Source organism: Camelina sativa, chromosome 9 (genome assembly GCF_000633955.1).
Source record: "Camelina sativa cultivar DH55 chromosome 9, Cs, whole genome shotgun sequence".
NCBI classification, from domain to species: Eukaryota; Viridiplantae; Streptophyta; class Magnoliopsida; order Brassicales; family Brassicaceae; genus Camelina; species Camelina sativa.
In genome coordinates, this window is record NC_025693.1 from 35,634,904 (window position 1) to 35,652,316 (window position 17,413).

The window sequence follows — 17,413 nt, forward strand, 5'->3', positions numbered from 1 at the left end:
AGTTCGACTTCTCACCATTCATGGTGTTGGTAATCGCAATCCTGAATGATGGAACTATCATGACGATAGCAAAGGACAGAGTAAAGCCTTCTCCACTTCCTGATTCATGGAAGCTCAAAGAGATATTTGCCACCGGCGTTGTTCTTGGCACTTACCTAGCAGTCATGACTGTGGTTTTCTTCTGGGCTGCAGAGAGCACTGACTTCTTCTCGGTAAGAGTACTCTACCTTACTATTATGAAGATCTTTCAAGTAAGTGTCTTTGATCATCAGTTTGTTGCTGGTATACAGGCAAAGTTTGGGGTGAGATCTATCAGTGGCAATCCGCACGAGCTTACATCAGCTATTTACCTCCAAGTTAGTATCATTAGCCAGGCGCTTATCTTTGTCACAAGGTCACGTAGCTGGTCATATGTTGAACGTCCTGGCTTCTGGTTGATCTTTGCCTTTTTAATAGCTCAGCTGGTGAGTTCCAGTCTTGTTAAATACATATAAATAATGAAGAAGAAGAAGAAGCCTCAATGTACCTGACGCACTGTTCTTGTTTCTTGACTTAATTAGATTGCTACTCTCATTGCCGTGTACGCAAACTGGGATTTTGCAAGAATCAGAGGTACTGGGTGGGGGTGGGCAGGAGTTATCTGGCTCTACACTATAGTTACATACATCCCATTGGATATCCTCAAGTTCATCATCAGATATTCACTAAGTGGTAGAGCTTGGGATAATGTCATTGAGAACAAGGTGCGCTTTTGAGGAGACCGATAACATAATGAGAAGAAGAACACTACTAGTCTTTGCATTACTGTTGCTAACTCTTAGTTCCTTACGTGCAGACCGCTTTCACGTCAAAGAAAGACTACGGAAAAGGAGAGAGGGAAGCACAATGGGCACAAGCTCAACGTACCCTTCATGGATTGCAGCCTGCTCATCAAAGCTCAGACATGTTCAACGACAAGAGCACTTACAGAGAACTTTCAGAGATAGCAGATCAGGCCAAGAGACGGGCAGAAGTCGCAAGGCAACGCTCGAGTAACTGATATTAATCCATAACATTGTGTTCCTCAGAATATGGCCTTACAACTTTTACTCTTATTGTAATTTCAGGTTAAGAGAGCGTCATACATTGAAAGGTCACGTGGAATCAGTAGTGAAGCAGAAGGGACTTGACATCGAGGCTATCCAGCAACACTACACCCTGTGATTTCAGAAACAAGTGTGTGTTACTCAGTTTAGTTTAGAATTTTGCCAACCGCAAGAGTATTGAATAATAAACCACCTTCATCATCATTAGAAAATACTTCAAAAAGAGAAAGAAAAAAAAAAAAGAGGTTTCTTGTATAAGCAGTGGCTGTTGGCTGCTTTATTTGTTTTGATATATTCTTGTTTTTTTTTTTTTTTGCCTTAACAAAGCTAATAAGAATTTACAATTACTTAGAATTCTTTCTTCTTGTTCCACCATTGAGTTTCTTCTTCTGGTCTTTAAACCTGCTGCCAAAAGGAAAAAGCACATCAAACCAAAAATAAGAATGCATTATTCTTCATTGCAAATGAGAATGAACAATACCAATCAATCCTGTACAAGCCAGTGTGTCTGTGTTGGATCTGCGATGATTCTTGGCCTTGACTGATAAACGAGAAGAGATTTAATATTTCCAAAGAAACTTTATAAACAGCACGAGAGGAGATTTGTCTTTGCAAATGAGAACAAACAGATTTTGAAGACTTCAGGATATGACAAAATGTCCAAAGGTTTCACTTATTCTTGGATGAGTCTCGCAACGAAGACTTCAGCTCTATAGACATCAACTCCCAATTGAAAGAATACAAATCAACCTTCTTCAATCCAGTTTGTGTGTTTTGCATTCCCTGGCATTCACTAATCAACCAACATAAAGGACAAATATAATAATGGCACAAGGATTGATATAAAAACTAGAGAAATTGTAATCATTAAAACATTCACTTGCTGAACAATTCGATACAGATCAAAACTATTACTACAATCCATAGATAAGGGTATCGTTTAAGCTTCCCTAGTTAGAAGTAGATATATAACTATACCAAACTCTCTCCAATAACTAAATCTGACTAAATGATGATTTTACTGATCCGGCTTTTTCTGGTTTTGCCTTGCATGGTGAAGAAACCAAAGCGCTCCTTCCGCTGCATGCTCAGCTGCAGCTTTCTTATTACGCTTGGGATCCCCAAAACACTCCAAAACAGTATTCCCTGAAGAATCTCTAATCTCAACCACAACTTTGTATGAAAATCTAAACCAAAAAAAAAAAACCAAAAAACCAGGTTCATGCAAAAAAAAAGGGTGTGATTAAAAATAGAAGCAAGTGCAGGTAAGACTAAGGTGTTCACATACAATCTCATATGGGAAGGCCCATCAACTTTGCAGCATTCATAAACCGGAGGTCTCCAACGCTTGGAAGCACATATTTCGTGTAGTACCGATTTCGCTGACCCTCTCTTAGATTCATCTGGACCATATGGTACACAATGAAGCATAAATCAGTACAAAAGTTTACTGAACCTTAAAAGAGTTGCGAGATTCTAAGTAAAAACAAGAAGATGATGACTCTTATCTCTATACTTTGATAAAGAGCTGAAGAAAAAACCGCACCTTTAGATTTCGGTTTGGTGTCGTTCTCTTCATCTGGTTTAGGAAGAAGAAGGTTCTTCTGTTGTGTAATGCTTATGAGACTTCTTGTGCTGTTAGGATCAATCTGAATGTTAGAGAAGGAAGAAAAGGCATTGTCTTCTTTAGCATCCTCCTCATTCACATCTTTAAGCTTTAACCCACTCTTCTCATCGAAACTCTGCATTCCCGCATTATCATCTTGCACCACCATCATCATTGCTCTTGGCTTCTAACAAACCCAAAATAAAAACAGTCGAAATTAACAAAAGTTGAGATATTTCAATAACCCTCTCTCGCCACTTAATTATAGCCAAATTCAAGATGAAAACTCACAGAAAAAATTAACAATCTTAAAATAGAAAGAAACACAGAAAGATCGATTCATCTCTTTCAAAAAACCCAAATGATCAATTTCGTAGCAAAGGAAATAAAGAAAGAAAGAATCTTTGAGAGGAATATGTATATATATTTACCAGAGAGGAGGGGCCGGGGATAGAAGATGGATCGAGAGGAGGAATATCTTTGAGACTGATAAATGATCTTCTTGTTGATGTGTTTATTTTGCCAATCCTCTGCTTCGTAACCCGATCCTCCATCTTCTTTCATCGCTTGTTTTCAATCTCTTTGGAAAAAAACGATGATCTCGAGACCACAACGGATAAGGTTCATTCATTAATTTGCCCACACCAAAAAAAGTCAACGTTTGTTCTCTGTTTTGTTCTTTTTTTCTTTTCTAATTAAAACAAACTTTGTTATACCGATTTGTTTTTTTTTTTTTTTTTAGTAATGCTCAAAGTTCAAACACAGAATAATAAATTCTCAGAAGAACCAACAAAAGAAGAAAAAATGTTACATACACAAACACATTGGTCAGAAAAGGCTTAGAAGACAAAAAAAAGGGAAAGTTTTTTCACAAAATCCGCAATGATCCGCCGAGTTCTACTGGTAAGAGAGGGATGAGTGAGTGCAAGACATCAGTTATAAGTGGTCTGTAACTTGGCTCTGGCTGTACACACAACACTGCTACCGCAGCAACCTGTTCACATTCGATCAAGAGAGGAAAAGAGTTTTAAAAAACGAAACGAATCTTTTCAGTATTTGGCCAAATAGAATAGTAACATCTGTGTGAAGAAGAAAAATGGGAATATTGATGAAGCTGACCTGATAGAGATGCTTTAAGTCCATGGTTCCTTTGATTGCAGGATCCAAGATGTTTGGAAGATTAGCTCTATCACTCAGCTTAGGTACAGCCTGATCAAAGAAAGATAACAAAATTCATAACTCATAATAAGCCAGAGGCAGGAAAACAAAGCGACTCTCTCTCTCTCGTGAAAATTTATGATTTGTATGTACCCAAGTTATGATGGATTCTGGTTCACAAGACGGTTTCTCCACTGATTTCTTCCCGAGAAGAAGTTCGAGTAGAATCACTCCAAATGAGTAGACATCATTCTTGTCTGTTACTTTCCCTGAAATATGAATAGATCAAAGAGAACAATTTGAGTATCTCTCGGTTGCCATATGTCAAGAACTCAAAAATATTAGTTTACCATCAAGAAGATACTCGGAAGCTCTGTTCAGGTTTTTGTTCTGCGTCGTCAACACCATGGCAAACCCAAAATCTGATATCTGAAGAGAAACAAATGGTGGCAACAGATCCTTACAAACTCATATTGTATGGAGAATACAAATATCTCTCTCCTAAGAAGAATTCTAAATCATTACTATCATTTTCTCTTTTACCTTTGCATTGAAATCGGAGTCTAGAAGGATGCTAGATGATTTCAAATCTCTGTGAACTACAGGAGGATGGCAATGCTCGTGAAGATACTCCAATCCTCTTTATAAAAAGAGAAAAAAAAACTTTGTAAGCACATAACAAATTCTTCTTGTTGATGATGACACGAAACTGTTCCCTAAATGTTTGAAAGTATGATTAGACTTTACCTTGCTATATCAACAGCTATTTTCATCCTAAGCTGCCAAGTTAAACCTGAACCTTGACTAGGCCCTGTAAGCATCCAAAAGCAAAAAATAAATCTCAATATCAAATGACAAATGAAACAAAGTTGCCTAAATTTGGATCATATATATATCCCTTTACCATGGAGCTGAGTCTCCAAAGATCCATTCTGCATCATCTCATACACAATACAACTCTTTTGGCGATATACGCAAAATCCCAATAGGGAAACTATGTTCTGATGCTTGATCTTAGCCAACCAATCTACCTCAGTCTGCAGATAAATCAACAAGAAAAAAAACTAGTTATGGTTTTATCGAGTGAGATCAGGTTCGATTCTGAGAAACCTTACAGGTCAAAGCCAATCAAACCTCAAACTGTTTTTCAATGTCTGTCTCCCCACCACCATCAAGTTTCTTCACAGTGACAGAGGACTTTTCATCAAGACAAGCTCTGTAAAGGCATCCACGACCACCTCGGCTCAACACATTACTATCGCTAAACTTGTTTGTTGCAGACTCCAGCAACTGATACTCATACACAGGTATTGTTCCTTTTCTCACAGATTCAATCTTGTGTACAATCGGCTTCGTGGATACACTCTTCACCGAATCTTCAGATAACCCAAAAGCACCAAGATAAGCCAATAGTGTAATAAAAGAGTAGTAACAAAACCAAGAAACTACAATTGGTTTGAGAGAGATAAAACTTTTAAAAATACCAGATTTGTGTTTGATCCCGGTGAAGCTGTTCTTCATATATCTGTACCTCCAAAGCAAGAGATACAAAAGGAACATGACTGTGACACAGAGGAGAGTTGATGAGACTATAAGAGCAATTAGAATCTTCTTGTTCAAGTCCTGGCGAAGCACCACTTTAACAATGGGAGGTCCTGAGCAAAAAGTAAAATTAGAAAAAGGTCAAGACTTTATTTCTTCTCAGTGTCATCATTATCGGAAAGTTTTCAGTTTTCATTCGGTAAACAGTAATCGATTCAACTAAATTCAATTCCTTTAAGCAATTTTTCAGCAAAACCATAACGACCCAATCACTCGATTCAGTAGTAATAGTTGTTCTTCTAGGGCAATTAGGGAAGCTAATAAGTAAGTACCTGGGGATTGAGCTGCTACCATTCGTGGAGAAGCCTGAGAAATGGGGATTTCGTGGGAAGTACCAGAAACGTAGACAAGAGAAGATTTTTCTTCTGAATTAGTAGCAAGAGCAATGGAGAAGAAGGAGAAACCAAGAAGAACCCAAATGGGTAGCAGCAGATGCCGAAGAAGGTGAGACATAAGTTTTTTTCTTTGTCTGGGTACTATCACACAAACAAACATGCAGAGAAAAGACAAAAACAGAAAAAATAGAGAGAAGATTAGAAGATGAAGAAGCTGCTTTGTGTTCTTCGTTCTATCTTACTTACTCTATATGGTGGAAGGAAATCTAGAGATTATCTTTTTGTCTGGAGGGAGATGGAGACAAGAGACACTGTTGGAGTTGGGAAACAGAGAGAAGGACAAAGTTTTTTGTGTTTGGTCTTCATGTGGCAGTTATGAAAAGGTGGAAAAAAGTTTTAAGTGTGTGCCGCCTGAGGAGAGAGAAACTCAGAAACCCCTACCCCAAACCCAACCCCCCAGGCCAGACGTGGTGATAAGACGTGGGAATTATGGAGAGAGATGTTGTTTAGTGTAGCAGCTAAATCACAGTTTCTTTCTTTCTTCCCCATTCACAAGAATCTTTTTAATTTTTGATTTTGTCCTACATTACAAAATTTGACATCCCAAGGCAAGATGATGAAATGATACTGTGTTTATTAAACCTTTTTATACGTAAAGTACTAAAAAATATTTTCTATGAAAGCGTTAGTCCTTTACTTCTGTATAAAGAATTTAAATTAAAGTAAATAAATTGTTATAGTTGCAAGGTTTTATACAAAATTTAGAATTGGATCATTCATCATTAGATTAACAAATTTCTTTGTTTATTTATAATCGGATCATGTTATATTACTATTTATTATTACTATTTACATACTTGAAAAAATAGTAATATAATGATGTGATGTTAGAGGAGAAGAATATAGAGAGAATGGATTGTGTAATCTCTCGATAGAGTTGTTTGCATCGAGGCACAGTAATCCAAATGATTCGATTGGGTCACTGCCCAAATTCAATTCATGCGGGATTTTAGTGAACAAAACGACAAGTCGTGGTTTAAAGAGTGAATCCAATAAAATATATTTCTTTTTAGAAAAAGTAAAATAAAGTATATACAGTATTATACAGAGACCACAAAACTCCAAAAAGTATGAGCATTATTCATGTGAACTTTCTTATGTCTGTCCTAGTCAACTTTAATTTACCGACACCTCACTGACTCTACAGTTGAAAAAAACAACTAGACTTATTGTTGGGCCAGATCAAGCCCAATTTCGAAATTTTCAATGGCGTAGTCAAGTACAAATATACGTATTGGGCCTTTAAAGAATAAAGAGGTTTATTAATATATGATTGATTGGGCCAGAACAAGCCCAATTATGAAATTTAAAAATCGGGATGTGAGGTTAAAAAGAGTCAGCGGAGAAGAAAAGATTAGTTTAGAGACTCTCTGATGAGCTGAGAGCAAATCGAGAGAGAGAGAGCATCAAAAATGGATATACACTTACCAGAAGAATGTTGGGAATTGATCTGTAAAGCTATGGAAGAAGATGACTATCGATTCCTGGAATCAGTTTCAGTGGTATCAACCTTGTTACTCTCCATCACAAATCGCGTCCGCTCTACTTTCGTCATCACCGATCGAACTCTTCCTTCACTCGACCGTCACCTCCTTCGTTTCCGTAACTTGAAGCGTATCAAATTCTTCGATTTCAATCACGATCTCAATTCGACTCTTCTCCAAGTTTCCCGTTCCGGTTTAGATCTCGAATCAGTCGACGTCTCGCAGATGCGTTGTTTCCCAGATTTCGAGTCAAAATCGATGACGATGATGAAGGAATTGAAATGTTCCGGAGTTGGGGGTTTTCAAGATAGCAATCTAGTTTCCATCGGAGCGAGTTTCCCGTTCCTGGAGAAGCTCGACATAAGCTACCCAAATTCGATTCCCAGCAAAGTCTCTGATTCTGGGGTTATCAGTCTTTCCTCAAATCTCAAAGGTTTGTTGAAGATTAATATCTCCGGTAACAGTTTCATCACTGATAAATCTTTGATAGCTCTCTCTCGTAACTGTCTTCTCTTGAGAGAAATCATCTTCCGTGACTGTGATTTCATTTCGTCTGAATCCATCAAGTTCCTTTTACACAATTCCAAAAACTTAGAGTCTCTTGCTATCAATGGAATCGGGTTGAGGCCTAGGGAGTCTCTCCCAAGCGATGCTTTCAGATTTGCTCGTCGTTTGATTGACCTTGATCTCTCCGATTCGTTTTTATTCGATGAGTTGCTCTGTTTCGTTGCTGATGCGAAGTTACCTTTAAAGAAGCTTCTTCTCTCCAATTGTCAAGGTTTTACTTTTGATGGGGTATGTTACTTGCTTTCCAAGTACCAAACACTTCTTCACTTGAACCTTAATGGAGCTAATTTCCTCTCTGATGATATGATTATGAAACTAGCGTTGTTCTTCCCGCGTTTAACCTTTGTGAACATTAGTTTCTGTTCTAAGTTGACTGGTTTATCATTCTTTACCGTTATTGAAAGATGTGTTTCCCTGAGGTGTATGATTATGGAAGGGACGAATTTTGGATTGGAAGACTATGATGATGACAAGGAACTGGATGATGTCAAGTCAAGGATCAAGTTCTTGTACCTATCTAGAAACCACAACTTGCGTGATGAGTGTCTCGAGAAGATATCACGTTACTGCCCTTTTATAGAAAGTCTTGACGTCGCGCAATGTCCTGGCATTACTAGAGATGGGATTCTTCATGTTTGGAGGAACTGTGGCGACCTAAGATCTTTGGATATCAGTAGATGCACTGGGATAAGGAGTCTTGGTGTAGTAGTAGACTTTGAGCTTCCAAAGTTGGAGTCTTTGCGAGCATGTGGAACTTGGATCGACGACCAAGCCTTGGATATGATCAGCAAAAGATGTAGAGGGTTGTTGCATCTTGATCTTCAAGGATGCTTGAATGTGAGTTCGAAAGGGGTGAGGGAAGTTGTGCAGAGATGCATACGTTTAAGAGAGATTAACCTCAAGTATTGTGAAGCTGATGATGGAATTTTCACTTGGATGGTTTTTGCTAATCCATCTCTTAGGAAGATCGTACCGCCATGTGGTTTCTCTCCAACTGAAAAACTTCAGAACTTCTTGCTCCGTCATGGATGTGTAATCTCCCACGATTCTTCTGAGTTGCTTTCTTTAGAATACCGTGCCAATGGAAGAGATGATGACACACTGACTAGACTGATTATTTGAGCTGATTAAGTCTTCACTCTAGAAAGACCATTTAAAACATCCATTGCATGCGTCACACTGCATATGTAATCTGGATGATTTTTTAGTGCGTTTCGTGAAGAGCTACTCAACCACTTAACTTTTTCATCCGGGCTCCGCTTATACTTGCAGCTCTGCTTTGCTTCCCGTCATCCTTTGGTTTCTGCTCTACTAGTTGTTTCTTCTTGGGTCTTCCAGCTTTCCTCCGTTTTTCTTCCTTTGGAAGCTCTGTTATTGCAACTCTGCTCTGTGTTTCATCCTAGAATAATGCACAAAGTATCAGCTTAACAACAGACCAATGCCATATTTCTTAATGGTAACAACAAATCTAACATAACAAGCCAGTTTTTATATTCTTTATCAAAATCAACAAAACAGTCTATGGAAAATTTTAGACTAGTCGCTATGACAAACTAAAACGCTAGACACGAATTGAAAAGGAGTAAACTTACAGGTTGCTCTCTTAGATATCGACGAATAGCAAACCTGTCAAACACATCGTCTGGATTCCTCGGCTGATCGACGAGAGGTTTCTCGGTAAAGGGTAATTGAGAGGGTAGTCTTGATGAAGACGTTGAGAAAATACGGATCAGAAATGGATTCAAGTGGAACCTTTGTTTTGGTCTGAGGAGATGAAGCGCCATGACTGTTCTGTTTTCAATAACGGAAGATGAAGTGGAAGTGAAACCGGGAAATAAATAAACCCCTATAGTGGCGTTTCAATTGCTTCATTCCGGTTATCTCTGAACCGAGTTTGGTTGCTCAACAGTTGATAACCGGGTTAAAGTAGCGGTTTATTCTCTACTCTAATAAACCACCGCTGACTTTTGAACTTTGAATCCTTATTTGGTAAAAACGCCATTGATGAAGATTCATCAACCTTAAGGTCGAAGAAGATAAACTGGAAGTAAAGATAGAAGCTTTGAGAAAGATATGTTTGAGAAGTAAGTTTTATTACCACATTCCAAGTATAAAGACAATGTCAAAGAAAGTAATATCCCACTACTTTTTTGTTCTCTACTCGCCAAAACAGCCTGCAACAATAAACTCTAACAGAACAACTTTCCTCCCCAATATGATTTGATAAGAGAGCCCACATTATCTCTTTTGCCATAATGAAAAGAACAAAGAGAGAGTACTGAGATCACAATTCTATGATGTCACTTGCACAAAATTTTAACACTTGTAATCTGGGTTGTCACGAAGGCCGAGTTTTGACAGTGAAAGGCAGTAAGAATCCCAGTCCGTTCGTCTCATGTACTTCAACAGTTTCTTCCGTCTCTGCACCATTGCTATAAGTCCCTTTCGCGAATGCTTGTCCTAAGGTTATAAGGATGCAAGATCAGGTTACCGTAGAAAAAAACCACATCAGGTAGCTTCAGATAGAAAGATTACCTTTTTATGTAGAACAGAGGACAGATGCTTGATCTTAGTGGTCAGTTGTGCCACTACAAGGAAAAATAATAAAGATCACTAAACCAGCAATTTGTGACATTTGGTTCTCAAAAACAACAACGGCAATGACCTATTGTTTAGCTGCTAAATGTAGCCTCAAGAAATGTAAATGATATTCAATAGCTAAAGCTACCATTGATCAAAAACATCTCAGTTACCTTGAACACGTGCAGAACCACAATCTGATTCTGACATCTTGAACTCATCCCGGACCTTTGCAAGTTCGATTTTCATCTTCTCCGCAGAAGACATGTTATCCGGGTGGAAATACTGCATTTTTGAATTTACACATGCATATTAACATAATCAATGCCAAAAATTCTTATAATGGTTGAGAATCGAGAAGAAAAAAAGACTTACAGTTTCAACAAGCTGCTCTTTCGGAGGCTCGAGCTTATACTTAGGGGTGCCATTTAAGACTCCGAAAATATCCAATTTCTGAACTGCAAGCAAATTAACCTTCCAATCAAAATCACAACAAGCGAGAACAAATCAAAACCAACAACTCAGCAACAACCTCAAACTATACTGTCGAACTGTAAAGCAACTTGATCACAGCAGAGTGTTTGAGATTGTAAACAAAACATTCAAATATATACACACAAAGAAAGAGTAATGAGAGTGGGGGGGGCTCGGAACCTACAGGGAACAGACTTCTGAGCTTCCTCAGCCTTGGCTTTTTTAATCTCAGACCTCAACTCTTTGACGATGGAGGGATGGGCTGAACTCGTTCTCTGTGCATGTTCCTCTTCCATCGCCCTAAGCTTAACAAGCCTCTGATTAAGCTCCTCTAGTGAGAACCAACCTTGTTCTTTCTTTCCTTCTGGTCTATACAATCTTAGCTTCTCTCCCAATTCATAAGGATCATAACTCTTGTAAAACTCCGATTTCATCTCCTCAGCGTCGTCGTTCCCTTGTTCTAATAATTCCTCCGCAAACACTGAATGTGGCAATCCTTCTCCTCCTCCTCCGATTGCATTTGAACGGAGATTCGTATTGAATTGCGTCTTCATAGTGTTCTGTAACCCAGATAAACTGGCCCATTTGCCTTCTTGTGGTCTCATCTGCCTTAAGTTCTCCTTTACTCTTGCAAATGACGTACCTTCGATTTTACGAGTCCCATACGAATCTCCAGATTTTGATAACACATTCTGTTTGTAAACATCTTGCCAATCCCTAGGCGGTGGAGCTGCTTCTCTGCTTCGGAACTCGTTCAGATTCCTCCTGATTTCCTGAATTCGGCCGCCGATTTGGTTACCGGAGAGCGACGGCGATGGATTTTGAGCTTTGGGATCGAATCTGGCGAACTGTCTCTTCCCGTCCTGAGGCTGACTCTGTTTCAGGCTGCTTTTGATACCACTGAAGTAGGATGGGATTTTGAAATCCGACGGCGGCGAAGATGTAGTAGAAGACGGTGATTGAGAGCGGTGGTAGCTAGATTCGTTCCCGTCTTGAGGAGATGACAAAGAGGAGGAAGAGGAGGAGGTTGAGAAAAGGTGAATGAGAGATGGATTAGAATGTAACCTTTGCTTATGTCTGGCGAGATGAAGCGCCATTGAAACTGATCTTGGCGGCTCCTGAAGCTTTTATTAGGGTTTTGGATGGGTACCGTCGTAGCGTAGATGATGATGAACATGGAGGAGCCGTTTCAAGTGAGAAATGCAAATGATGGTCTCAGTTCGGTTTATCTATTAAACCGGAATTGATATGACGGTTTAAGTAAACCGGATATGAAAGAAGGGACGGCCGACGGTTTGTTTGCTTTTCGCCCTTTCGGTAAAAGTGAAAGTCAAATGGGAACTGCTACTAACTATCATCATCATCATCATTACTGACTGACTTGAGATGAGTAAATCTTACGTAACTGAGTCAGAAGGTTCGATTCGGCAGGTCTTTTTGTTCTTAGGCATTTTAATATTTTAACTAAGATTAAACATTAGATTACATTATCTGGTGTGACATGTATTTAAGGAACAACAAAAAAAAAAAAGGTGGTGGTATTTGACTCTGTGTATGTAGCAATTTTTTCTTAAATGCTACATCTGATTCAGATGAAATTCGAATAATTTCGGTGAAATAGCAGATGATACCGTGTTATCATGTTACCGTGTCGACGAAAAGTAAAAATGTTAAGTTCACTGACTAGCTTTTTCGTACAATCGAGAACTATAAAATAAAACTTTTTCGAGAGAGAGACGTATGTGTTTCCACTAATACGAATACTGACCCTTCTTAACAAAGACAGTGTATTTGCACGAATACATTTTCATTGACACGTGTTCTTTACACTTTGGTGTTCAAACAAAAAAACCACTTGCAAACTGCTCAATTTCAACTGATACGTGTCTAATACAAGAAATTCAAAAATCAAACCTTATTTTTGTTTGTTTGGTTATATTTTTGTTTCAACTTATACCATCTCTATTGTATATTTCTATTTTTTCTCTAAAATAAACTAACTCAAAAATAGAGTATTGTTTTATTCAAATGTATTACTCTATTTTCAATTCTAAAATATAATTAGTGTAAAAAAATAGAACTGAGAATAGAGTTATTCTATATATAGATCAATCCTATCATTTTCTCTATTTTATAGTAAAATATAGACTAGAGTTAGAACAAATGTTGTTATATAATAGAGTTTTGACTCTAAAATAAAATAGGGTTGGAGATATCCTTAGACCGTGCTTTCCCATTTTAAATTTGCCTATGCAAATTAAATCCGGTATATCTCCAAAACACCTTCCATTAATTCAATATTTAATTTGTTTTGTACAAATTTGAGTTTCCCTATTACCTTTAGCATAAAGTGATGACAGTCTTGGATATTTCCATACTCGGGGAGCATTAGGTTAGGAAGGAATTGAGGTGACAAAGAAATTGAATAGTCATGAATGCAAGGGTAACAAAAAAAAAAAACTAAATTCAGCAATCCAAATAGCAAATTCGACCATATTTTCACAAATTAACATATAAAAAAATACTAATATGTGTAGTTTCTAGAAATAGAGAATATGTCCCGTGCGTGTGAATGTATAAGTTATTTATTTCTAGCATGACATGACATCCCTATTCTTTTTTCCAAACTCATGTTTTACAACAATAGCAGCATCTTCTAACTAAAGAAATCACTATGGGAACTTCCAAACTTTGAACAACTACAGTTATGATTCTCGCGCATGTAAAACATATCTTATATTCATTCCAACACACGATTAATAAAAAATAAAAGAAGCTTGCCACAAATGGTCTATGCCACGTATGTTATCAAAACTCAAGAGGGTCCTACACTTATCAAGAAAGAGAAGAAATATATAAAAAAAAAAAATATAAGTTTCTTTTTTTGCAATCTCCCATTTAATCTAAACTGTGCAAATAAAAACTCTGAAAATAAAAATATATAAATATATATATACAAATCCACACCCCATTACCTTTGCCACAGAGATTTCTTCTTCTCTACTTTTTCGCCACCATCTCTTTCTCTCTCTCTCTCTCTCTCTCTCTCTCTTAACTTTCAACTATGTCCGGTGAAAACTGGATTCGAGTGGCCATGTCCGACGATTCCTTGGTGGCTGAGGCGCTGCTTTGTCTCCGTCACTCCGAACCGAAGAAGAGCATCGTCGAGGCATCCCCTCTCAAGCTGAAATGGAGCGTGCGTCAACGTAGATCGAAGAAAGGAGACCAGACGCGTGCTAGCCCCACCACTCCACTTTCCTGGAGCGGTGCCACGTCTGTTAGCGGCGGCGGTGCTACCACCGTGGAAGGTCTCGAGGAGTCTAGTGCCGCCGTAAAACCCTCTGAGGCCGTTAGATCTAAGGTTTGTCCGATCATTTCGCTCGATTTTTTTTTTACCTTATCCGATTTGAAAGCTCCTCGGCGACGCTCGTATGTGTTGTTTTTGCGTGTATCCCTCGTGATGCGGCGTTTTTGCACTGTCATGTTTTTTTTTCCCTTAAGTGATATAGTTTCTGTCGAGTTTTTTTCTTTGTTCGTTTTGGTTGATCTATTGCCTATTATGCCCTTGTCCTTTACCCACATGACGAGACGTTTTTTAGTTGTTCGCTTGTGGGTATTTTCGTCAATTTAGGATCCACGATCGTCTTCCTAAGCTGATCATCATGTAGGTACACCGACTTTTTGTTGACCGAAATACCCTTCCACCGTGGTGGTGGACACAACTCCAATTTAGGCAATCTCATGTTTTTCTTTCTTTCTTTTCCAAGAAACTAATAAATCTAACTATATCACTCTTCTATTTCTTTGGTTGTCTTCTTGGAAACACTTCTATATATTTTCAATTCGGTGATCTCTGCTTTTTTTTGCTCTTTTGCAACAAAAAGAGTCACGTTTTCCCACTTTTGTGCATCTATCTCTCTCTCTTGGCTGCTTTACGGAAAGACTAGAAAGCCCTCACCTCAAGGGAGAGAGGTATTTTTTGGGTCAAATCAGCGTTGTAGACTTCAATGCTCTCTAGAGAAAGAAAAAAATAGTAATAAACACATTCAATATCATAAACGATGATAATGCCCGAAATTAACCCTTGTCATCGGATGAGCTCTTTCACACGATAGAGGGTATATAAGTCAATGCGAAAGATGATCGCTGGCGTTATTTATACAACAAATTAGAGAGGGGAGGTTTGGGAGGCGTTTTCGTGGAATTGAATTTAAAGATTAGAGAGAATGAGTGGATTAGGTACGTGTGTGGTAGGGTTTAGTGGGGAGGGCAGTTATCTGATGTACCGCAGTCGACAGTAAAGTCTCAGTTTCTTACTGGTCAAAGTCCTCAGTTGTTGCAACGGATTGGCTCCTTCTTCTTATTTGTCCGTAGGATTTTTATTGGTCTCATCAGTCTTATTAAGTCTGTTTTTTTTTGCACCTTTTTACTTTTTCGTAAAATTTAGTTAAGATTTGTTTTTCTGATTCTTAAGTTGACTTTGATCGGTGGTTTATAAATTTGAAAAAACCAAAGTTAAAGTCGTCGAGTAAAGGAAAAAAATAAAAGGAATTTTTGGGTTTAATAAAAAAAAAAAATGATAATAAGGACAAGTGGTGGCGGACCTGGCGGTGTGGAGAATACGTGACACTAGTTTGGGGTTGGAGGAGAGGGAAAAGCATGACGTGTGAATGTGACGACCAAACACACACGCGTTAAAGTCTCACAAGTCACGCTCCACTCACGTGTTTCTGTTTTTCATTTTATTATTATTTTTTTAAATAGCTTTGCTCTTCTATTTTATTTTATTTTCCTTTTGAGGGGCACAAGTAGTTGACCAAGAAGATTCTTCTGAAATTTAGGATCTCCAAGTTTTACTTGTTAATATTTGTCATTATGCTGATGAGATGATTCTCCTTTTATTTCCACTGTATCGTGCCTCTAAAGTCTGTCTGTAATGGTAGGTGTTGTGGTTTCTTTATAGAAATGATATAGTATACAAAACTAAAATTGTTTCTATTGTATTAGTTTGGTGACTGTGATTATTGATTATTTTAGTTGGCTTTATCTGGTGGTGTTGTGTGTCTTAAGCCATAATCTGATTTGTTTTTGTTTTGGTGTCCAGATTTCTCAAACGAGTGCAATAACAACAATAGCAACAACCACCCTTTTCAAGAGATCAAGAAAGAAAAAGGTAATAAATAACACAAAAGATTTTGTTTCTTTAGAGTCTGTCACTGTTTTAAGATAATGTTACTAGTTTTAGCCCAGACATGGAGCAATTGTGACCAAGTTCATGGTCATGGCTTGTTTTAATCTGTCGACACATATTGTCTAAGGCTCCGCTTTACTAATTCTTTTCTTTCTAAATTAGGACGGATATGGTTTACATTTTAGATGATTCGAACCTTCTTTTTTGTTCTAATTAATAAAATTGTGTGATTGTTGACAGACTTTGGCTGAGCTTAAAGAAGAAGAGATCATGCTCTTGAAGGAAAGTAATGGCCTGAAAAATGTATAACCTCCTCCACTTTGGCCTTGTTTCTTATATCTCTACATATCAAGTCCTCACGTTCTAATCTTTGATTTGGTTTATTCCTTTTCTTGAATCAGGAATTGGCAAGTATGCGCGATTTGGTTGAGCAACAAAGAGAAAGAAACAAAGCTCTAAAGAAGATGAAGGTGAGCCCATCTCTCTCCCTCCTTCTAGACAGTCACTCAATATTCATTATATACAGAACATAAAACATGTAACTCAACTGGATCATATTCATATATATGTATGCAGGCTGAATCACAATCTGCCTTATCCTGCAAACTTGCTTTCGAACAAGGTTCCTCCTTCTTGCTCCCTGACCTAAACATGCCTATAGATAACGACCCGAGCCCTGAAGTTGTCTGCTGAACGGGCGAGATGATCATTCTTTTGTTTTTCCCAGCACAAAAACTATACCTCCTTCCACAAACATGTTGTTTTCTTTTAACTGGTAGTAACTATATGAATATGAAGAAAGTAAATTAATCCTATATGTCATCCTTCACCCCATTTCCCCGTGGACGCTGAAGAAGATTCGCCTGAAGGTGAAGTTGTTCGAGTTTATTATGGTTACGTGTTGTCTGACATATCTTCTTTTATTTAGCCTGGTAGTAAGATTTTTGCTCTGCCATTCTCCTAAATGATTCTTATCTTTCTCCCATTTTCTTAGAATGAGATGTAATTATCTACATAGATAATAGATGTACACTTGTTCTTCTTTTTTCTTTTTTATCTCTCTTGTAAGATGTATTGCAAGATTACATCGACTTTTATAATCAATGTAACATGTTACAAAACATTTTACTATTTTGTAACTCTCATCGATGGATCGCAGCCTTCGTTATATACATAACTCTTTGCTAATTTCAGTCTATAGTAATACTCACTGAAGCACATTTGTCTTTACTCTTGAGTGAGAGTAATAACGAAATTCTAATTTTTATTTA

The 17,413-nt window shown here is 37.9% G+C and overlaps 6 protein-coding genes across 7 annotated transcripts; 3 read left to right on the forward strand and 3 right to left on the reverse strand.

Moving 5' to 3' along the window:
• On the forward strand, window positions 8-2,287 carry LOC104714312 (ATPase 9, plasma membrane-type-like). The gene is made up of 5 exons (XM_010431626.1): window positions 8-212; window positions 291-464; window positions 561-743; window positions 836-1,020; window positions 1,107-2,287. Exons 1-5 carry the CDS (start codon window positions 21-23, stop codon window positions 1,201-1,203), a joined length of 831 nt encoding a protein of 276 aa, XP_010429928.1. The 5' UTR covers window positions 8-20; the 3' UTR covers window positions 1,204-2,287.
• LOC104714310 (ribonuclease 3-like protein 1) lies at window positions 1,904-3,360 on the reverse strand. 2 transcript variants are annotated; one of them, XM_010431624.2, is made up of 4 exons: window positions 3,123-3,354; window positions 2,632-2,878; window positions 2,374-2,488; window positions 1,904-2,272 (listed from the first exon to the last, which is right to left on the reverse strand). In XM_010431624.2, the coding sequence occupies exons 1-4, from the start codon at window positions 3,243-3,245 to the stop codon at window positions 2,104-2,106; spliced, it is 654 nt and encodes a 217-aa protein (XP_010429926.1). In that variant the 5' UTR covers window positions 3,246-3,354; the 3' UTR covers window positions 1,904-2,103. The 2 variants fall into 2 exon arrangements, with proteins under 2 accessions (XP_010429926.1, XP_010429927.1); XM_010431625.2 differs by having other exon boundaries at window positions 1,923-2,272; window positions 2,632-2,875; window positions 3,123-3,360.
• Window positions 3,462-6,244, reverse strand: LOC104714313 (probable receptor-like protein kinase At1g80640). The gene is made up of 10 exons (XM_010431627.2): window positions 5,724-6,244; window positions 5,334-5,504; window positions 4,984-5,225; window positions 4,754-4,886; window positions 4,597-4,660; window positions 4,393-4,489; window positions 4,200-4,278; window positions 4,003-4,118; window positions 3,811-3,900; window positions 3,462-3,685 (listed from the first exon to the last, which is right to left on the reverse strand). Exons 1-10 carry the CDS (start codon window positions 5,944-5,946, stop codon window positions 3,560-3,562), a joined length of 1,341 nt encoding a protein of 446 aa, XP_010429929.1. The 5' UTR covers window positions 5,947-6,244; the 3' UTR covers window positions 3,462-3,559.
• On the forward strand, window positions 7,200-9,390 carry LOC104714314 (F-box/LRR-repeat protein 2-like). Its single transcript, XM_010431629.1, has one exon. It carries the CDS (start codon window positions 7,259-7,261, stop codon window positions 9,017-9,019), a length of 1,761 nt encoding a protein of 586 aa, XP_010429931.1. The 5' UTR covers window positions 7,200-7,258; the 3' UTR covers window positions 9,020-9,390.
• LOC104714315 lies at window positions 10,007-12,157 on the reverse strand. The gene is made up of 5 exons (XM_010431630.2): window positions 11,136-12,157; window positions 10,853-10,935; window positions 10,651-10,762; window positions 10,433-10,485; window positions 10,007-10,357 (listed from the first exon to the last, which is right to left on the reverse strand). Exons 1-5 carry the CDS (start codon window positions 12,046-12,048, stop codon window positions 10,214-10,216), a joined length of 1,305 nt encoding a protein of 434 aa, XP_010429932.1. The 5' UTR covers window positions 12,049-12,157; the 3' UTR covers window positions 10,007-10,213.
• Window positions 13,939-17,287, forward strand: LOC104714316. Its single transcript, XM_010431631.1, has 5 exons — window positions 13,939-14,312; window positions 16,056-16,124; window positions 16,383-16,445; window positions 16,544-16,612; window positions 16,719-17,287. The coding sequence occupies exons 1-5, from the start codon at window positions 14,016-14,018 to the stop codon at window positions 16,833-16,835; spliced, it is 615 nt and encodes a 204-aa protein (XP_010429933.1). The 5' UTR covers window positions 13,939-14,015; the 3' UTR covers window positions 16,836-17,287.

What these genes read in the sequence shown, in the direction of transcription:
- LOC104714312 (XM_010431626.1), top strand. Translation starts at nt 21, where the DNA reads ATGGTGTTGGTAATCGCAATCCTGAATGATGGAACTATCATGACGATA. An exon ending in CCTTTTTAATAGCTCAGCTG is followed by an intron (nt 465 to 560) that starts GTGAGTTCCAGT and finishes TGACTTAATTAG; the next exon opens with ATTGCTACTCTCATTGCCGT. An exon ending in ATAATGTCATTGAGAACAAG is followed by an intron (nt 744 to 835) that starts GTGCGCTTTTGA and finishes CCTTACGTGCAG; the next exon opens with ACCGCTTTCACGTCAAAGAA.
- LOC104714310 (XM_010431624.2), bottom strand. Translation starts at nt 3,245, where the DNA reads ATGGAGGATCGGGTTACGAAGCAGAGGATTGGCAAAATAAACACATCA. An exon ending in CACCAAACCGAAATCTAAAG is followed by an intron (nt 2,489 to 2,631) that starts GTGCGGTTTTTT and finishes CATATGGTCCAG; the next exon opens with ATGAATCTAAGAGAGGGTCA. An exon ending in GGGCCTTCCCATATGAGATT is followed by an intron (nt 2,273 to 2,373) that starts GTATGTGAACAC and finishes TTTTTGGTTTAG; the next exon opens with ATTTTCATACAAAGTTGTGG.
- LOC104714313 (XM_010431627.2), bottom strand. Translation starts at nt 5,946, where the DNA reads ATGTTTGTTTGTGTGATAGTACCCAGACAAAGAAAAAAACTTATGTCT. An exon ending in TTCCGAGTATCTTCTTGATG is followed by an intron (nt 4,119 to 4,199) that starts GTAAACTAATAT and finishes TTCATATTTCAG; the next exon opens with GGAAAGTAACAGACAAGAAT. An exon ending in ACTTAAAGCATCTCTATCAG is followed by an intron (nt 3,686 to 3,810) that starts GTCAGCTTCATC and finishes GAATGTGAACAG; the next exon opens with GTTGCTGCGGTAGCAGTGTT.
- LOC104714314 (XM_010431629.1), top strand. Translation starts at nt 7,259, where the DNA reads ATGGATATACACTTACCAGAAGAATGTTGGGAATTGATCTGTAAAGCT.
- LOC104714315 (XM_010431630.2), bottom strand. Translation starts at nt 12,048, where the DNA reads ATGGCGCTTCATCTCGCCAGACATAAGCAAAGGTTACATTCTAATCCA. An exon ending in AAGAGCAGCTTGTTGAAACT is followed by an intron (nt 10,763 to 10,852) that starts GTAAGTCTTTTT and finishes TCAAAAATGCAG; the next exon opens with TATTTCCACCCGGATAACAT. An exon ending in TGGTTCTGCACGTGTTCAAG is followed by an intron (nt 10,486 to 10,650) that starts GTAACTGAGATG and finishes TTTTCCTTGTAG; the next exon opens with TGGCACAACTGACCACTAAG.
- LOC104714316 (XM_010431631.1), top strand. Translation starts at nt 14,016, where the DNA reads ATGTCCGGTGAAAACTGGATTCGAGTGGCCATGTCCGACGATTCCTTG. An exon ending in AGAGATCAAGAAAGAAAAAG is followed by an intron (nt 16,125 to 16,382) that starts GTAATAAATAAC and finishes GATTGTTGACAG; the next exon opens with ACTTTGGCTGAGCTTAAAGA. An exon ending in AAGCTCTAAAGAAGATGAAG is followed by an intron (nt 16,613 to 16,718) that starts GTGAGCCCATCT and finishes ATATGTATGCAG; the next exon opens with GCTGAATCACAATCTGCCTT.